This window comes from Microcebus murinus, chromosome 12, assembly GCF_040939455.1.
Source record: "Microcebus murinus isolate Inina chromosome 12, M.murinus_Inina_mat1.0, whole genome shotgun sequence".
In the NCBI taxonomy this organism is placed as follows: Eukaryota; Metazoa; Chordata; class Mammalia; order Primates; family Cheirogaleidae; genus Microcebus; species Microcebus murinus.
Window position 1 is genome coordinate 17,678,521 of NC_134115.1, and position 20,797 is coordinate 17,699,317.

Genomic DNA, 20,797 nt, shown 5'->3' on the forward strand with positions numbered 1-20,797 from the left:
AGTGCCACAACAGCTCCACTTCTATGTGCTCTCCAAATCAGAGCAGCTCTGGTTAATTTGCAGAGAAAGATGTGGCCGAGGCCAGGACTCCTGATCGGGGCTTTCCACCTGTTTCCCTGCTGAGTCTAAGCATCCGCAGAACGCACAAGGCAGGCTGGCCTGGCCCTGCGGGATGGCGGGAGGCGAGGAAGAGGAAGATGGAACATGGTTTCTGGGTGTTAATGAACAGTAGGATCACACCAGTAAATATGGCCCTGATTAGCATATGGGGGGGATGGAGACAGGTGAGGAAGTAACCAAGAGGAGGGTGGCAAGGCAGCAGAGAGCAAAGAGGGCTCTATGAGAGTTGCCAGTTGTGACGAAGACATGGAAATTCCCTTTCCCAAATCTACTGCCAGACATACCCTCCCACCATGTTGTCTTCTCCTCCTTTCCCGTGGCAGGGCCCACATTTGCACACCCAAACTAACTCCAAAAGAGACTGAGAGGCCCTTGAATGAATAAGTCTTGCTTCAAGCTGTTCCAATATCCTTAAGAACTGGAAGCGAAGAAAAAGATGCCAGAATCAGAGCAGATACTGTTCAACTTGACAAGTCATGCTCTTGTCCAAAATGCGCTAATGCCACGTTGCTTCTACTGTCCGTGAGCTCGGGAAAAAGCTCTTCCTTCTCGGGCTTTTCTGACGCTCCCGGGTAACAGAGCTCCCAACATCTCCAGATCGGATTTCTCTAAGTCCGGCTCCTTCAGTTAAATCCTGAGATTAGGCCTTAGCTCAGAGGGGTGGTGAGTAATCTATCTGCGACGGGACACGCATCTCGGCGGAGAATGCTGACTCCGGAGTGGCTCTGCCCATCACCGGCTGCGAGTTCTGGGGCAAACTATCACCTCCCTGTGCCCCAGTTTCCCCTCATATGACATGGAGGCAATGGTAGTCCTGACTTCATAGAGTCATTGTGAGGAATAAACAAATCCATTTGTCAAACACAATAGTGAGCTCAGGAACAATGGTTAGAAAATGAAAATGATGATGATGATGACTACCCCTCCACCTGCCACAGTATCTGAAATTCCCCCTCTGACCACTCCTTTAGCCTGAAAATCGTCTCCAAACTATGTTACAGGGAAGCTGGTGTTTTAGGGGCTGGGCCAAAGCAATCTATTGCTAAAATTTAGCACTGACAGCCTTCCCCACCCATGTTCCCCACCAACTGCAGCACAAATTAAGTTAATGGATAGAAGTTTGAAGTTTTAATTTTCATCCTATAAGTTTTTATGCCTTTTGTGCTAATGAGTGTTTGGAAGGAATGAAGAAGCAGAAAACAAGTATTATTGGAGGCTGGGCGCGGTGGCTCACGCCTGTAATCCTAGCACTCTGGGAGGCTGAGGCGGGTGGATTGCTCAAGGTCAGGAGTTTGAAACCAGCCTGAGCAAGAGCGAGACCCCGTCTCTACTATAAATAAAAAAGAAATTAATTGGCCAACTAATATACATAGAAAAAATTAGCCGGGCATGGTGGTGCACGCCTGTAGTCCCAGCTACTCGGGAGGCTGAGGCAGGAGGATCTTTTGAGCCCAGGAGTTTGAGGTTGCTGTGAGCTACGCTGACGCCATGGCACTCACTCTAGCCTGGGCAACAAAGTGAGACTCTGTCTCAAAAAAAAAACAACAAGTATTATTGGAAAAGCTGTGAAACAGTTACCCAGGCCTAACTCAACAGCCAGACTATTTCCCATGAAGATGTACTCATGGCTTTTCTATTACACTGTGGAGATAGGAGAGCCATTTTCCACCAGTAAAATCAGTCTTTCTTGGTATGAGAGAATGAAATATGTCAGCAGGTGGTTGTGCTACACCAGGAGCAGTACCTCAAGGCTCAGTGCCACCCAGACAGATCTGAGTCCCTACCTGAGACACTGAAGGCCTTCAGGACCCCACTTCCAGTCACACAGCCCCACCAGTTCTCACAGGGATCACTCACTGACCCTCATTTGACCCTTGGCATATATTCTCTTACAGTCTTTTATTATTACCCATCATTTAAAGTTTTGGTTTACCAGTCATATTGTTTTGTTTTTTTTGTTTTTCAACACAAGGTCTTGCTCTGTTACCCTGGGTAGAGTGCAGTGGTGTCATTGTAGCTTACTGCAACCTCAAACTCCTGGGCTTTAGTGATCCTTCTGCCTCAGCCTCCCCAGTAGCAGGGACTACAGGCGCGGATCACCACACCTGGCTAATTTTTTCCATTTTTAGTAGAGACGGGGTCTCGCTCTTGCTCAGGCTGGTCTTGAATTCCTGAGTTCAAACAATCCTCCCTCCTCGGCCTCCCAGAGTGCTAGCATGAGCCACCGCACCTGCTGGTTTACCAGTTATACTGTATATTCTCTGAGAGAGGAATTACCATTTATTAATATATAATAGTTCCTTATGTCCTCAATACCTACGAGAGAACTGTATTTTTTTTAGGAGCTCTAAATGAATATATTGGCTAATAACCTTTTACATAGAATGGATTGTGCATTGACATTTTAATTTCCATTAATGCCCCTCTGCCCCCAAAATGGGACATGGGACAGTTAAATCTTCAGGAGTATGGAATTAGAAAATGTCCATTCACAAAGGACCAACAGTACCACCAGAGAACACATTCTAGAAGGATGGTGAGGGGTAATTTATGAGCAGGGCATTGATCCCTAAAATAGTTGTTGTTTATGGAAAGGAAAATGCTTCACCAAAGAAATTCTCTTTGCTTTAAAGGCTTGCAGGAGGCCATCGTTAGCAAATTGCAAACTATTTGCCCTTTTCTGAGTCCCAGAGCCCACATGTGGAAGAAATGCTGCTTTTGTTTTCCATACAGATCACTGAGCTAAACTCAGTGAAACTAAATCCAGATTGGGATTCTTTCTGCTTATCTGTTGAGATTGTGGAACTAGGCAGTATCCTATCAGAATGTTTTTCAAAAAATGTGAATGACAGTTCACAAAAGGGACATGTCAGGCTCTTTTTGTAATGGAAATAAAAACTGTCAACATTAACCTCTTCCACCCACCTGCCCCCAGTACTATCCCAGCTGCTGTCTTCAACCCCAAAGGACAATGGATGGAAATGAGAATACTTCCGCTCTATCACAGAGTTTTCTAATTCTAGCCTGGCACATTTGTGGACCTTTTAGGCCACGCTGGTCCTAATGCCTCCTAATGTATTACTATGTGAACGTGCATACTGAAAAAAGAGGGGTGCATTTCGAAGGATTTGTTTGAAGAAAATCAATTGGAAAACAGTTGACAGATTGCAAATCCTAGAGGTGCTTTCCCATTTGACACTGAAGGAATTCTTAATGAGTGAAATTTAAGAAGAACTAAGTATCACCTTCTCCTCATTCATTATTCCTTTTCCTTCTCCCTGCCTCCAACCCGGGAAGCTAGGCACTGCTCACAGCATAAAGATAGGCTTTGTTCTATCTTCCCACATAGAACTTTTCTTAAATGGCTGCAGTGGGGGAGGGGAGTAATAGCCATGTAAAAGCTGGTAGAATTGGTCTATGTACACAGCAATGCCAACCATACTATGGATTTTTTTTTTTAACTCGATCTGAGTAGCCAAGATTGTTCACCCGATGGCCTAGTATTACTGGAAAAAGACAAATCTAAAAAGAAAAATCCCTTCTCTTTTTCTCTCCCTCTCCCCATAAAATGAAGGTTTTGTATTTCTTTCTTTTTAATTTTATCTTTTTTTTTTTTTTTTTTGGTCTTTCTAAAGTAGGCCTGATTTCAAAGGAAAAATTTCAAAAAAAAAAAAAAAAAAGACACATAGAAGAGGTTCTAGAGAGTCTCTTGGTAAACAGAGAATTGTTGAATTAAAAGATAATTGAGTTTGACTTCTACCACCTAACAGCCACCCATGGCCATTAGGATTCTTATTTAACCAGGGCTCATCATTTCTCACTAAACCTTATTCACAGATTTGAGAGGCCTCAGCCATCGCTAATAAAACTGATCATGTGAAAGGAAAATCTCCAGGAGGAAAAGTGGAAGTTCTCAGTTCAAAAATAATCCTAGACCAGATCATATCCCTAAAAAGAGTCAAGCTGGTATCTAATTGACTTCCTAATTTCTATATGTGTTTCTCAAGGTCTTTCTAACACATAACTTCATATTCATTGGGTGAGATGGCATGACATTCAAGGAGAGCATATTTGAGACCTAATTCCATTAACCTCTCACAGGTTAGCCACACTTTTTTTTTTTTTTTTATATTATCTAAACGGGCAACTCAGGGTATTTAGCCACCAAAAATAGCTATTGTATGTTGTTCATTACTTGTTTTCATAGCCCACCCAACCAAAGTTTGGAAGTTTGCATTTCTAGTTCCAAAAAGATATGTGTACCAGTCTTGTTTTTTCCTAAGTAAGAAACAGTCTATGAATAGGTAGGCTGTGAGAGGGAGTTCAAGGTCAAGGTCACCAGCTCCTGCCTTTCCCTGAGATCAATTTATTCTGCCCCCCCCAAAAAAACCATGATGATGTCTTTCTTGGGCCCCGGAGTTTTGGGCCAGGGCTGGACTAGAGTTCTGCATTACACACTTTTGGAATCCATGCTGCCTTCTTATTTTCCAGGATGCAACCATAGTAGGGGTAGTATTTCCCCCAGCTCCTACTGACCTAGGGTAGGCCCTTCAACAAGTCCCAGGCAAAAAAAGAGAAAGGACACAATGTTCACAAGGCCAAGCACTGTCAAGTACTCTTCTAGTTATCTCAGTTAATCTCATTCAGTCCAAGCAACCACCTGGAGAAATCTGTTATTATCCTCATTTTATAAGTGAGGAAGCTAAGGCCCAGAGAAAGGAAGTGGTTTGCCCAAGGTCTTCTAGCAAGAGGTAAGGAGGGATTCCCTTTCAGGACCCTCTGTCTCTGAACCTGGTGCTCTTTTTGTTACAACTCTCTAGGCTTGGGATATGTGGGTGGGTAAGGAAGTGAATGAGTGATGCCATGGAATATGGCAGATGGGACGGGGATGCTGAGACTGGGGCAGGGGTTGGGGGACTTGAGGCAGAAAAGGGTCAGCAGAGAAGGGAGCAACCAAAGAATTATCCAGGAAATTCTCTGAAGAGCTTTAAATTCTATTGATTTGGAATTTAAGATTAACTTCACCAAAAGCAGGGATTATGACTTCTTACTATAAAAGAAGCATAAAGGAAAGAAAACCTGTCCTATCCTTATTGATCGAACTTGTGTTGCCATTTTTTCATGAGAACATGGTTTTGGAGGCAATAACTTTCCATAAGCTGGAAGGTTAATAATTGAATTGAAAAATTCTATGGCATAATTTAAAGCAATAGTTTAAAATTTTGAGTTGTGACCTATGTATTTGACCTGTACGTGTGTATGTGTGATGCGGAAAATGTCGGGCTCCAGGATGCAGCTGCTTGCCGCCTCCCCCGTAGTCCCGCATTTCCGGGGGCCAGCCAGTTAGAGGGACGCTGCTGGGGCCGGCCCCTCGGCTGTGAGGTTCACAGCCGTCCCAGACACCCCAGTGCCTCCAGGACCCAAGTGCCGGAATGCCCCAGGCCCACGTGCAAGCGGCCTGTTTCCGGCCACGGCTGCTTGCGTGTTCCTGATTGGGTAATTTTTGAATCCCACTGTTTTTGATTGGATGATAAGGCTTGTTGTTGATTGGATGTTAAAGCCTGTTGCTGATTGGATGTTAAAGCTTGTAGTTGACTGGACGATTCTTGAGCCCTACCAAGAGTATAAAAGCAGGGGCAGAAGGGCAGGAAGGGGAGAACATAGGAAGACACGAAGAGAGCTGTAACACTAGGTGTGCTGAGTCTGCTGTAGAAGAATAAAGGCTGTTCTCTGACTCTTTGTGTGCGCTTGGTTCTTTCCCTGGTCAAATGGATGAGAGCTGTAACACTAGCTATACACACTGCCGCAACATGTATATGTCCAAGAACTAGGTTGAGATACTTAAAATTTATTTCTTACCATGGTTCATGGTTAAAAATGTTTGAAAGCCATCAATTTTCAAGAGGGCTTTGGAGGCTACAAACATATCCATTGACACTGAGTAGTGTAAATGTTTCCAAATATCTTATTAGTACCCAGACTATATGTCTACTATTACCAAGATCATTCCAAGTCATTATTATTTTATTTTCTAGAGACAAGAGTCTCAGTCTCGCTTTCTTGCCCAGGCTAGACGGCTGTGGCATGATCACAGCTCATAACAGCCTTGAACTCCTGGACTCAGGTGATCCTCTCCCCTCAGCCTCCCAAGCAGCTGGGACTACAGGCACACACCACCATGCCTGGCTAATTTTTAAATTAGAGATGGGGTCTTGCTTTGTTAACTGATCTCAAACTTCTGGTCTCAGGTAGTGATCTTCCTGCCTCAGCCTCGCAGAGTGGTGGGATTAAAGGTGTGAACCACCACAATTGGTGCTCAAATCATTATTAATCACAGAACTATATGTATGTATGTATGTTATGTGTGCATATGTGTGCGTATATACATATGTATCTCCTGGCTTTTTTTTCCCCCTTTAATCATAGCATTTGCAAAGTTGTAACTCAGTGTGTTGCTTTGCTGTCTTAGTTGAAAGTAAGACTTGTAGTCTTCCTCACTCATGGGTTTCAGCTTGGCTACTGAGCCCTTTCTTTATCTGCTGAACTGCAACTTGGGGTATGGATCGGCTGCCACCAGAAAGCACACAACTGAAAATGGCTGCATTTTTCTGCTGGCAGACACAATTCCAGAGCTCTGAGGCAGCTGTTAGTTCTATTTGCAGGAATATAAATTCTAAAAGTTATCAACTTCACCACAAAAGTACCAAGAGAAATCCTACCAAGCTTGTGGACACAATACATATATATGCTTTCCTATCAGTAGATCCATGGAGGATGTGAGAACAGACTAAAAAATAGCACTGGAAGGATAACTAAGTACTCAGCTGTGGCTAGTGGCCACTAGTGAGTTCTCTGGAGTGCCAAGATTGAAACCCTAGCTCTCCCACGTGTGACTCTAATTTACCAGTACTCTGGGAAAGTACTGGGCCTCAGATTCTTTGTCAGTAAAATGGGCATGATAACAGTACTTATCTAACAGAAATCATGTGGGGATGACATAAGGAAATACTAACATGCAAAGCACTTAGAGTCTGGCACATACCATGTTTCCCCAAAAATAAGACACCGTCTTATATTTATTTTTCCTCAAGAAGACACCCTAGGGCTTATTTTCAGGGAATGTGTTATTTTCTCCTCAAAGCTGCACAAGATAGCAGAACCTGGGGGGGGGGGGGGAGCCGACCTTGTTGGTGGGGCTGCCTGTACCTTTCTGGTCACCTCTGGGATAGTAGCTGTCATGATGGGGCAGATGAGAAGGGCTGCTGGTCTTCTTTATCACTCGGCAACGAAATGCACGGGTTGTGCAGATACGCTGAGTAGCCATGCCATCTCTAGGTCTTATTTTTGGGGTAGGGCTTATATTGGGCAAATGCTTAGAAATCCTGCTAGGGCTTATTTTATGGGTAGATCTTATTTTCGGGGAAACACAGTAGTAAGTGTGCAGTAAAAAATAATGGTATGCATAAGTTTAGGAAATGAATAGAATGAGAATCCAGAATAAGACTGGTATATGAAAATACAGAATCCTTTTATTTTGTTTTCTTAGATTGTGGAAAAAATATAGATAACATAAAATTTACCATCTCAACCATTTTTCGGTGTACAGTTCAGTGGTATTGAATAAATTTACATCGCTGTGCAACCATCACTGCCATCCAACCACAGAACTGTTTCATCTTGCAAAACTGAAACTCCATACCCATTAAACAGTAACTCCCCGTAACTCCCTCCTCCCAGCCTCTGACAACCACAATTCTACTGTGTGTCTCTTCAGAATCTGACTACTCTAGGTATCTCATGTAAGTGGAATCCTTTAGTATTTTCCTTTTTGTGATTGGCTTATTTCACTTAGCATAATATCCTCAAGGTTCACCCAGGTTGTAGCATGTGCCAGGATTTTTTCTCCCTCTTTTGAAGCCTATTGACTTTTTATGTTTACTAATTCTTTTCCCAAATTTTCAGAAATTTAAGATGTAAAGTATAATGAGAAACCCCCTCTCTCCAGCAAAGGCAAATAACTTCTCTGGAAACACTCACTGGAGTTCCTTGAACATAGAGATGCTAATTGAAAACCAGTTTTCTTAAGAAAGGTATTATTCCTTGAGGCAGGCTGTTTACATTAATCAACATTTCTCTAATACTTGTCAGTGTTTTGTAACACTTTTTCAAGTGTCAATTGTAGCTTGCCAGCTCTTCTGAAGTGTGGAGGCTGCAAACCAGGGAAACCAGAATAGGAACTCTGTTCCCCTGGGGCTTTTTCTGTCATGGTGAAGCATAAATTCTTTCCCTCGTTTCATTTTACATAATAATTAGTTACGTGGAAGGATGGTGGCTAGAAGTATTGGATGGACTGATCATCACTACGTGTGAAAAGTCCTGGTTTCCCTGTACTTTTGTATTCCCCTTTCTTTAAGGCACTCAAGTTTTACATCACAAACTGAAGATCTAATCTGTTCACACACAAAGTATAATCTGTTTACCAATGTCCCAGAAGTTTTCACTTCAATACACATAATAGTGATAGGAAAAACAAAAACATACTAAATAGTTATGATTAAAGGAAAAAAATTGCTAGGTGGGGCATCCCAACTGTCAACTCTCAAGATTATGCCTTGTCACTCTTCATGACTTTTCTGGAAAACATTTATTCATTAGCACATCATAAATATGTGCCTCTGTGATTCTGGATAAACATAACATTAGTGTCCAAGATTTGGTGTTATTTTCATTTCTTTTCAAGATTAATATTTAAAGCTTAGTACACAGAGAAATCTGTACCAGCATTATTTTTCAAAATATTAAAGAAATTTCAAAATCAAACTATCAATCTAATTTATGAATTTCACTGCTAGGCTCAGGTGATGAAAAGACCAGCAGAACAACTATTCAGAACAGGAATAAAGAAATTAAAATTTATTTGCTACTGCCTTATTCTTCACATATAAGCAGCTTTCCTCTTTATTTTATGGTAGATTTTTTGGTGATTCTGAGATTTATGGCCCATAAAACAATGCTTTAGAGGATTATTAATGTAATGCCCTAATGTATTTAAACATTTCCATTTTATATTGATTGATAACTAATGGACATTTGGAACTGCAGTAAAAAAATCAAACAAAAATAAAATAGCATAGATAACAAAATAAAAGTACCAAAAGGTCCAGAGGAAAATAATACTCTGGTTATTAGTATGACAGCTTTTAAATGATCAGGGCAAAACCCCATTTTTTTCATACTTAAAAAGAAAGATTATAAGTCAATCTTTTAACTATGAAGTGAAGTGAATTCCATTTAATATATGAAGAAAAAGATATAGACAATTAACCCAGAATCGGTTCCCTAGGCTTTTTATCATGAAAAAATTTCAAACACAGAAAAGTTGAAAGAATAGTAAATTAGTAGCTGTAGATTTTACCCCTAAATTCTACAACTGTTAACACATTGCCAAATTTGCTTTCTCTTTCTCTCTACACACTTTTTATTTGCGGTTTCAGATGTCATTTGAAGTTGCATGCTTTACCATTCATCTCTGAATAACATCCTCCTACACAACCACCATATTCTAACATCAAAAAAGAACCATAATTCCATATTACCTAATATCCAGTCCACATTAAAATTGCCCAAGAACATTTTCCATAGTTTTTTTTAAATCCAGGAGCCAATAAAGATTCATACATTGTATTTTCATTACATGCGTCTGTTTTTAGGGAACAATCCTTCCCCACTTTTTCCTTTCTTCTCTCTCTCTCTCTGACACTGACTTTTCAAACAACCCGGGTTAGTTTTCTTATAATAACATTTAGCTTGTTCATCTAAACCTAAACTTTACATTCTGGAAACATGAAGGGTATCTGGAAATACACACTTGCTTTCTAGCCCTTTTCCCACCCCCAGAGCCACTTGCCTTCAATTATGAACACCCAGAGATCACCAACTAATTGAACTCAAGCTTTAATCCTTCAAAGACAAGGCTAGCTTTAGGAAGAAAAGTTATTTAAATGATACTGCCAAGCAATAAGCCTTTAAAAGAAAAGGAAAGATGTGTCAGTTTAATGTTGATTTCCTAGCAAGTCCCTGGGCTGCAGCAAAGGTGGGTGGGTCACAGCAGAGACCATTAAGGGGCCAAGGTCTGCTCTTGTTATGTGAATTCGGAGGAAGGTGCTTCCTTTACTTTTATCATTTGTCTGCCTACTGTCCCTCCCTTTCATTTGGAGCTAAATGCTAAACTGTAGGAATAAAAAAAAAAGTGTTTTATTCCAATGTTTATCAGATTTTAGAATGGGTTAAGAAAAGGGAGAGTTCTAACCTTCACTGAGACTTAATATTATGGTCTGAACATCATGTGCAGTATTTGATGATGTGCATAAACACTGTCCTTGCTTTTCCAGGGCATCTCTCTGCTAGGCAGGGTAAGCTTTGACAGAAAGGCCCTCTGCTTGAACTGTCTTTCTTTCTTTTTTTTTTTAAGACAGAGTCTCACTTTGTTGCCCAGGCTAGAGCGCCTTGGCATCAGCCTAGCTCAAACTCCTGGGCCCAAGCAATCCTTCTGACTCAGCCTCCCAAGTAGCTGGGACTACAGGCATGTGCCACCATGCCTGGCTAATTTTTTCTATATATTTTTAGCTGTCCAAGTAATTTCTTTCTATTTTTAGTAGAGACAGGGTCTCACTCTTGCTCAGGCTGGTCTTGCACTCCTGAGCTCAAAGATCCACCGGCCTCAGCCTCCCAGAATGCTAGGATTACAGGCGTGAGCCACCGCGCCTGGCCTGCTTGAACTATTTCAAAGAAACTAATCATGAATCTGTCCTACTGGTGTGAGAATCCCAAATTAATCAGACTACATTAACACATAGGAGTGTGCCCTACATGTGCATTAGATGTAAACAGGCTTAGAAGGGGCACTGATATGCAGAAGAATATGCTACAATGCCATTATGTCTGCACTGCTATGATTGCTTATAAACACATGCTATTTTGGACTGATATCTCTCTAGAAATGTAGTCTTAAATAAACAAAAGTTTGGCCCTGGCTGAGGTGGGGTTCTTCTGCAGGCCTCAGACACAGTCAAGCGGTTAAAAAAAAAAAAAAAAAAAAACGTGACTTGACAGCTAAAAAGTTTATCCACCGGGTGCCTCAAATTCTCAAAGAGTTTATTTGAATACAGAGTGAATGGCTAATCTTCTACAAGTTTGGGGGCTTTAACAAGGTAAACAAATGGGTGGGCTGTGAAAGTAAACATTGCATTTCCTCCCAGGCTCATCCTAGCTCCCAAAATTCCTCTCCCTAATGCCTTACACTATCCCCAGCCTTCCGGTTCTCAAGCTTGGTGTCTTGTACCCTGTAAAAGTACTGAAATTGCAAAGGAGACATTTTTAATTATAAGTACTACAGTAATGAATTCAAGTACACTCGTTTATCATAAAGGGCTTTCCCATCTGTCTCTAAAGTATACTTAAAAATGCTGTGTATTTGATAACATTAGCACCAAGCTTTTTCCACATGTTAATATGCAGCGTTTTAGATGTTCATTCCCCCCACCCCCAAAGACCGCACAGTGGTGGTTCCAGAAAGAGCCCATTTATCTCTGTGTTTGGGAGTGCCTGTGTGGTCTCTTCCTAATTTATTTGCACTCCAATCCTTGGGGATTGCATCGCAATCCCCCTAGGCAAAGGGAGATTAGGGAACTGGGCCGTCTGCTTCTCTCCACCCTGACAGAGAAGGGAAAACAACTTCCCCAAGTCCCACAAGTTCTTCTGGCCACTGTACAAATTGTTCTTGAGCATGGAGAGTTTCCAAAAGCCCTAATTAGCAACTCACAGCAAACATTTCTTTGCATTAGCTAATGATCCGGCTACACTTGTAAGCAAACAGAACCAACATATCTAATCAATGCTGAAAAACCAACCAAATGCCTATTAAACATCTGGATGTAATTTTCTAGTTAGAACAAAATGAAAACATATGCAGGTTCCTTTGATCTGCGTCTTAACAAAGAAATTGTTGATAAAGAAGCATACTGGTCAGTCAATGTGTCATTTTCATAAAGTCTGCTCGTTTCTCTTCAAATGCTCCCAGTTTAATTTAGTTGGTTTCCTGCAATCTCTAATTTTACCATATTGTGTGAAACCGCAAGAGATTCTTTGGATGTGATTTTATTTGAGGTTTTACTGCTGCATGAATCTGCTACTGATGCTTTTCCTTTCTCTGCCTTTGCCCCTCCACCTCCACGCCCATCCCTCCCTTTTCTTTGGCAAAAGGGTAGGGTAGAAAAAGCTTATAAAGCAATGCTGGGGAAAATTCTTCTGGACTCTACATTCTTAGGTTTAAGAAAACTCTCAGTTAAAAAAGCCAAATGAGGAAATGTATGAGCAATAACTTACAGCTAAAAGGAAGAGAAAATGACAAGAGTGGTCTCTTAAAAAATTGTCACAATTATTTATTTCAAATAAAAAAGTAATAGATTTTAAAGATAAATAATTTCTATGATTAGTATCCATTCTTTTTCCTATTTTGTCTAGTATCTATACTGCATAACGTTTAGTTTTTGTAATTACTTATGTTATTGGTGAGTTGAAAATTGATAATCAGCAACAAATGAATGGAAATATGGCCATATGTACATTAAGATAAAATAAACAGTCTGACAATCTTTTTGTTTCTTTTGCAGACGATGAAAAGAGTACTTTTTTTTTCAGAGACAATTTCCTATGGAAGCAGCATACTTAATACCATTTCATGTAAAAACATCATCGACATATGAATGTTAAAGGTAAAGAAGATTATGGTTAAGAGACTTTAAATAGAAGACCACAATTACAGATTTCATGAGGACTATTTTCTTTTAAACAGGCTGTAGGCAATCTGCACATATATTATTTATTTAAAACATAAGATTAAAGCTACTTGATTGTTTAAACACCATGATTTGTAATGCAGTTTGATGAGAGTTTTGTAGTATAATTATTACAGCATGACAATCACGGAGAAAATATGACCTTGAAAAAGGGCAGAGCCTTCTCCCACTCTTGTGGAGGATGCTCTAAATGGGAAAGAAGGCTTCCAAAACGCAAGACTATCCATTTTTATGTACAACAATTAAAAGCCTTTCAATTTAAAATTCATTATGCTTTTTCTTTCTTGCAGATCTGACATTGTAAGGAAATCAGAACTCTACTGGTAAGCAAACATTAGTTAAAAGAGAATTTCCAGTTTTTACTCGTGGCCAACCAGAAAATATGGTGAGCAGACAGATTTTCTGTGAGTATGTTAAAGACAATGAGTTAGAACTGATTTTGAGGGTGGTGGAGTGGGGAAAGAAGAGACATAGCAACACTTTTGCTCCTGTCCATACTGGACAGGGAGACATAGCAGCACTTTTGCTCCTGCTCCATACTGTTTTAATTGCTCTGTTTAAACTTAACTACTGGAGTGCGCCAGTTAGTTAAGGCACAAGCATCAGGTAAAGCCTGGGTAATCCAGGGAGAAGTCTCAGTTGCCCCAGTTGTGGCAGCATGTACACAAGCATACTGATGGCATCTAAGCACTTTCTACCCAGTCCTGGAACTGATTATGGGATGAAGTGAACACAGACTGGCATATGTGGCCCAATCACTACCTGATGATTTCAAGGAACACAGGTTGCCGAAAGACAAGGCTTAGACACTCACAGATCATATAATTTCAAGAAGTCCTGTATATGGAGCAAGCCTGCTCTCATCATCACCAAATGTAACCAAGGCAAGAGAGGCAGTGCTTCTCTTCCTGCCATTCTGCACCTTAGCAAAATGAATAATACAACCCCTTTCCCAACGCCACTTAAAGAGAATACCACGAAGCTACAATGCCCAACCTGTTTAAGAATTTACTATGGCCTTGTGCAGATTGGCTAAAATCGCTCTTTTATTTTTCATTTATAATTGATATTTGGGATTGATGCAATTACAGACAAATCAATATCATACATATTTAAAAACAACTCCAACAGTGAAATGTACTATCTAAAACGATTCTTTTAATATTTCAAGAAAAAGATCTCTGTAAAAGCAAATCTTCAAATAAAAGTATGTCTGTTTAAATAAGCTCCTTCCCATAAGTCTCTTGAAGGTAAGATAATGGTAACTTGAGGGTTATTAATACGCAAAACTTGTTAACCATTTTCCAACATAAGATGGATACATGTCGAAGATGGGTTCTTATGAAGGAAGTCACCACCATTTGGCTAAAACAGCACTATTCACTCACTGTTCATATGGAAGTAGCTTTGCTGAACTGTTCTTTAAACGTAAGTATAAACGTGGCAATGCTGAAGGTTTTCTGCTGTGTGGTGTACATAGAGAAATATACAAAAAAATGGAAATTCTCAATATTAATCATACTTCATGTCTTGTTTATTTAAAGTCTCAAAATCCCCTTTAACTCAAGTTCTACCTCACAAGGACCTTAGCCACGTCATTTCTCCGACTCTTCCCACTTAGCTTCTTGCCCCGCTCAGCCCAGGGGTACCACGGGGGTGGGTTGGGGTGGCACAGGTTTTTCAGGCCTCAGTGCTGGTTTGTTCCATTGTCTTTGTTTCAGGGAACTGGAAACATGTTGGCGGGCCTGTAGCTAAGATGCCCCTAAAAATCTGAGCCGCCCCCGCCCTCCCTCAACACAGCTCAGTCGGGACTTTTAAGAGGAGAACCCGGGATTTCGCGCCGCGGGCAAAGCGTATCCTTTGCTCCCGGGACGCGCGAGCCTCATTCTGGCGGCACCCTGGCGATCCTTCCCGCCAAACGAAGGCGACGACCTTTTTGCAAAGTGGTTTGAAATCCTCCAATAAAAACCCCAATCTACCGCCTTGGGTGCAGAGGGGGTGGGTGGCACGGGCGGGCATCACAGTCAAGTCCTACGCGGCTTGGGTAGGGACGCCAGCCAACGCGTTGCTCATTTATGCATTTTTCTACCAAGTGCACAGTCCATTCCTCGTGCACCCGTAAAAAGGCAGCTCAAGGAAAAACAAACCTCAGAGAAAATTTTAACTGCGGCTTCACTTTCAAAGAGTGGCATCCAACAAGGGCCAACACTGAAAAACGCATTTCCTCGAATTATCAAACCACCTTCCCCCCGCCCCCAGTGAGAAACTACGCGGTTAGTCTCTGAGTTACTTTCACCGAGATACGCGGATTTTCATTAGGGAGACAAGTGGCGAGATTTTTGCAAACTCGAGCCCCCGGCTCCCGCGGCTGCACGCTCGCCAGTCCCTCCCGCTCGCGCGCGCCCGCGCGCTCCCCAGCCGGCCCCACGTTACTTTGACTGACAGCCCGGCCCCGCCGCTCTCCTTCCCACCGACCTTCCCATCCTCGGTGCCAATCTCCGCGCCGCGCCGCTTCCCATTGGCTGGTCCTGGCGTCCCGCGGCTCCTCCAGGAACAGCTCCTCACCAGGCCCGGGAGGACGCGGCGGGCGGGGGCGGGGCCGAGGGCCGGGAGGGGAGACCGAGGAGACGGCGCAGACGGGAGCGAATGGGGCGGGAGAGAAGGGGAGGGAGAGCGGCCCGACCGGCGCCGCGCTGCCATTGGCTCCGGGGAGGTGTCGCGTCAGCGCCCCACGTTGGGCACGGCGCACGCGATTGGCTGAGCGGGCCTCCGCTCCCCCGCCCAGCCGCCGGGCCCACGTCCCCTGCCGGCCCCGCGCGCGCGGCCCCCGCCCGCGCGGGGCTGGGCGGGGCCGGCGCTGGTTAGCTCCGGAGTGTGAAACCGCGTGTTAATGTAACCGGCGCGAGAGGCGCGGGCGGCGGCGGCGGGAGCGGCGGCTGCAGGAGCAGCAGCAGCAGCGGCGGCGGGTACCCCGTGCCCCGCGTCCCCGAGGCACCAACTGCTCCACCCCCACCCTCGCGCGGCCGGGCGGGACCCGCGCCGCCCGCACGGACCTCCGCTGTCCCGCGGCGCCCAAGCCCCCTTCGGCCCTGCCGCGGCGACGACTCCGGACTGGCCCGCGGAGTTTGCCCGCGCGGGAGGGAGGCCGAGCGGCGGGGCGCACTCCTCTCCACCGTCTCGTGGATGTCGCCCGTCAGGTCGTGAGAGAACTTTGCAGGGGGCTGGAGCGCCCTTTGCGGGGCGCAGACGTAGGGAAGGGAAGAAAGAAGACCGAGGAGGGAGACTCCGGAGCGGCCGGGCCGGCCGTGCGGGACCAGCGCGCGTGGGGCGCGGCGCCCTGATGCGCCCCGAGCTCGCGGAACGGCGGGCGGCTGCGGGACTGCCCTCCGTGGAGTAGCCCCGTCGCGCCTGGAGGGCTTGTGCGGCCGCGGAGAACGCCGTGTGCTGGGAGCACGGGGCGTGCCGAGCCGCCTCCCGGCGCGCCCTCCGCACTTTCCCCGCCTCGTCATCCCTCGCTCCCCGGCCCGAGCCTCCGCTGCGCCCTCGACCTCTCTCCCCGCCGCCTCCCGAGAGCCCGCGAGCCCCCGGCCGGAGGCGCACACGGGGCCGTGGGGTCGGTCCTGAAAGCACTGGGTTTGTTCGTGTGGGGTTAGCTGGGGCCGCCGCGCCACCTGCACCTCGCCAGTCGCCGCCGCGGGGAAAGCCCGGAGAGCAGGCGGGCCAGGAGAAGAGCAAAGAAGAGCAGCCCGCTTGGATTTGTTTGCCCCGGACGGGCGCCGCGCGCGCGGGTCTCCGAGGGGAGTGCTGCCGGAGTCGCATCGCCCCCGCCCGCGGAGGCCGGCGTGTGGGAGCGCAGCCCCCGGGCGCCCGCGTGGCCGCGCAGGTTCTTGGAGTGGCTGGGCCTGGGGCGCCCTGCGATGTGGCCCTGAGGGCGGGCGCCCGCGCCGACGGGAGCGGGAGCCGCGGGCGCGGAGTGGCCGGTGCGCCCGGCTGAGCGCGCCTGCGTGCGTGGCCAGCGCACCCCCCGCACTCCTCGCTTCTGCCTGGCTTCCCGGCTTAATTTTCCTCGGCGGGATTAAAGTTGGAAATTGAGCGGAGAATTGAGTTGCCCGGGAACAGAGCCGCGGCCGCCGCCAGAGCGATGTTCCCGCAGAGCCGGCACCCGGTGAGGCGCGGCCCAGTGGGGGGGACGCTTGTCCTGTGCCTTGGGGAGGCGAGTGGCTGCCGCCACCGGCGGACACCCCGCTTCCCCAGGTGGTGTAGGGCTGGGGAGGGCCGGGGTCCCCCTCCCGGGGTGAGGAGTGGGCTGAAACACTAGGTTTCTTCCTCTCCCCTTGGGCACCCCCTACTTGACGTCTAGACTGAGCGGACCGGGGCGCCGGGGGAGGATGGGGTTTCTCTCCTGCGGCCACATCCTCCCCCTTCCCCGAGGTGGGCTGGGCGCCCCCCTTTGTTTCTGGTCTCGCCTATTTACATGTCAATGCGGCCCCCGTTCCGGTGCGCCTGGAGGGGGCCCCGGCGACTCTGGGAATGGGGAGCGGGAAGGAGTTGTTTTCCTCCTCGGGTTCCCCGGGTCTTTATCGCCCCCGTGGGGGAGGGGAGGGCGGCGACGGCATTCTGGCCCGGTCCTGCCTGGCCGCCGGGCAGCCCCTTCCCCCTGGCCGGGTGGCCTGGGCGCACTTGGCGCGGCCCGCTCCGGGGGCCGGGAGCCGTTCCGAGCCTCTGTAGAAGCGGAGGGCCAGGGGAAGTCCACTTTCTCCCTTCCCAAAACGTGAAGCGCAAACTCGAGTTCGGGGCTCCATTTTGTGCCACTTCCAACTTTATGTTTTTGTTTATGTGCCACCCGTTCTTTCTCTGACTTACTGCTTTATCTGCCCGCCCGCGTTCCCGTCCCTCGGCCCCCCTTGCCGATCGCCTCCAGACGCCGCACCAGGCTGCAGGCCAGCCCTTCAAGTTCACCATCCCGGAGTCCCTGGACCGGATTAAGGAGGAATTCCAGTTCCTGCAGGCGCAGTATCACAGGTGCGTGTCCGCCTGCGCCGGGCGTCGGGTCGTGCGGGCGGCCCCGTGCCCGCGGCTCCCAGCCCGGCGGCGGCGGCGGCTGTACTTAGTTCCTGCGTCCAGGCGGTGGCGTGTGGAGTCGCAGTTAAGACCTGTCATTCACGCTACCCCCTTGCCTGGCTCTTCCCGGGCCGCCTCTTGTCTCCTCCTCCTCCCATTGTTTCCCTTTTACCCGCTTGCTGCTCTTCCAGGGAGGCCCTTTTTCGTGTCTTCAGGAGTTGCATGAGAACCGTCAATATTTGCACGTCACTTATTTATTTTTCAACAGGCTGAGCTGAAACATTGGTTCAATCGATGCCTCAGCCCTGGAGGGGGGGGGGTTCAGGGAAGCAAAGCCATGTTGAAATTGCTGTTTGCCATAGTAGAGAATTGGGTTGTTGGAGGCAAAGTCCATTTAGGGCTGCATGCTTTCACCAGTGGCCGTCATTGGTGATGATGAGGGAGGTGGATAGCATTATGGGGGGGACCTCACCTGCTTTGGCGTCATTCTGGGACGGCTTGGGTAGGACAAGAGAGTGGAGTCACATTTCTAGCTATCTTAGATTCATGTAATGATGCCTCCCTTCAAAGGTTTTATAAATGAAAACTATTTGTAAAGTATTCTATCCATAATGAACTTCCCAGAAAGGTTAATTTCTTTCCCTCGTTCCTATGAAGTTTTAGCTGATGTGAGCTAAGAAATAACTGAATGTCAATTTTTAGTTTTGTCGTGCTTGAGAAAAAGCCTACGGAGGAGGCTGTGAGTGCCTTGGGTGTGAATTTTCGTATTTTGTCAGGGGCTTTCTTATTATTGACCTTTTGTCTACTTGTAGATAGTATCTCTGGAGCTTGAGGCATACTTGCACACTATGTTTACCGAACAGGGTAAACTTCAACCCACTTTATTGCAGCAGCTATTTGACATATTTTGGCAGGGATTTAAAAACCAAAGGTTTTGAAAGGGACCAGCAATTGTAGAAATAACTTTAACAGATAGGATTTTCAAACCTAAAGACTGAGTTGGCAAAAATGATACAGCCCATGCCTAAGACTGAAGATTGTGCAAAGGCCAGAGTTTGGTGGAGTCTAGAGAAACATAGGTTTATGTAGGGAGGTAGGGAACAGATGACCATGAAGAGGAATCAGTCAGAGGTTGTGACAGATTTTTCTTTCTTAGCATCTGATCAGGTATGCACCAAGAAGAAAAAGGATGGTGGCTTAATGGACACCCTGTACTGTTCACATTATTCCCTTCCCTTATTAAATGTAAGGACAAAGCTTTTGGGTGTTTACCTAGATAGTTTTTATGGCTTTTCCAAATTGGTCTGTGTTTTTACTTGAAGTGCAAATATGTGAGGCAGATGTTAAAACAAGTGACATAATGTTTACATTAAGTTGCCTGTTTTGTTTTCATAGCCTTAAATTGGAATGTGAGAAACTGGCAAGTGAAAAGACAGAAATGCAGAGGCACTATGTGATGGTAGGTATCAAAGATTGGACTTTTTCCCTTTGCATGTAATATTAGCAAACATGTGTTAGCATTATAAAAACACAAGTTAATGAAATGCTTGATTCTTTTTTTTTTTTTACAGTATTATGAAATGTCATATGGATTAAACATTGAAATGCATAAACAGGTAAGCTTTAGTTAAACCTCAAACTGAAATGAGAAATCAGTTCATATGATTTTATAATACTGGCTTTGTTCTCAATAGTGGGCTCTCGGGATGGGGTTTGTCATCAATTTTTCTGCCTTGTTTTTTTTTCTGTGAATTGGTGGTAGTAGTCTGCAGCAAGTGTTGCTTCTTGATTATGGAGCATTTAAGTGACTAGGTGAGAGGCATTTTGGAAATGTAAACTAGCCTGCTTATAGGCAGATAGGAATTGAGACTTTGAGTTTACTTTTCACCTGGGTAGATTTATTCTCCACTTGAAAGATCTGGGTATCCCGTAGAGTTGCTGAAGTTCAGAATAGTTAATGTTTGTAGTGCTGTTTTGGAAAAAGTGTAGACCTGAGGGAGGAAAGAAGAGCATTCAAGAGTTTCTTTAATCAGGGTAAACAAAGTGTACTACTTACAGACTGTGGAGTACTCTTCCTGCTTTGAGGTGGTATAAAGCAACGCTCAGGATTAGTGGCTTATTAGCAAGCAAATTTTTGAAAAATTCCTCAGTTGTTGCAGGTTTCGTGGTAGGGAAAAAAGCTTCCTTTTATGGCCAGAGCATATGTTGCAAGTTGCTTCAGTCCTAGTGGTTTTAAAAGCATGAAAAGATTAGTGACTGGAAAGCTCTAGCTATGACTATGAGTTTGCAAGTTCCCATAAAATTCACACTTATGGCTACTATAATGGTGTATAAAAAGAGTATTGAGCTGGAACAAGGCACTAAGGACCTCATAAGAGAAGAAAAGCTAAATGATTGCTCAGCCCAAAGGACCCTCGATTGAGTAGTCATTGTCTGCCAAAGAAAGCATTAATGGCAGGGTGTAAGTATTCTGGAGATATGCTGACATTCACTTTTTCATCAAGACGCTGGTACAATAAGTCTTTTAGAAATCGATTGCCTCTTAAAAAATTATCATCAGATGAAGTTGCACAGTTGGACACATTTCAAAGTGCAACAATACAATTCTTACTTGATGTATATGTGCTATTTCATCTCACACCCTTGTTTCATTAAATTAAAGAGCATGGCTGACCGGCTGGGGCACAGTGGAGAAATTGATTAGTTCAGCCTTCAGATCTTCCTTATATTCAAAGACTTTCATTAAGCAAGTGTGTTTC

The 20,797-nt window shown here is 45.3% G+C and overlaps 1 protein-coding gene and 1 long non-coding RNA gene across 12 annotated transcripts in view; one reads left to right on the forward strand and one right to left on the reverse strand.

Annotated features, from left to right (window-relative positions):
* Positions 1–15,586, reverse strand: part of LOC142874269 (uncharacterized) — a 114,863-nt gene extending 99,277 nt beyond the window's left edge. Inside the window, exon 1 of the long non-coding RNA XR_012922079.1 lies at positions 15,453–15,586. This is a non-coding gene — a long non-coding RNA (uncharacterized LOC142874269). The remainder of the gene's footprint in view (positions 1–15,452) is intronic.
* Positions 15,587–15,866: 280 nt separating this feature from the next.
* TLE1 (TLE family member 1, transcriptional corepressor) overlaps positions 15,867–20,797 on the forward strand; it is a 90,653-nt gene continuing 85,722 nt past the window's right edge. For 8 of the 11 annotated variants that reach the window (XM_076008589.1, XM_076008593.1, XM_076008590.1 and 5 more), the window contains exons 1-4: positions 15,874–17,142; positions 17,899–17,999; positions 19,434–19,497; positions 19,610–19,654. In XM_076008589.1, coding sequence (XP_075864704.1) covers positions 17,119–17,142; positions 17,899–17,999; positions 19,434–19,497; positions 19,610–19,654 — 234 coding nt within the window. In that variant the 5' untranslated portion in view covers positions 15,874–17,118. Of the gene's footprint in view, positions 17,143–17,898; positions 18,000–18,104; positions 19,284–19,433; positions 19,498–19,609; positions 19,655–20,797 lie in introns of those variants that run through there. The other 3 variants (XM_012736276.3, XM_012736277.3, XM_076008595.1) reach the window with 2 other exon arrangements.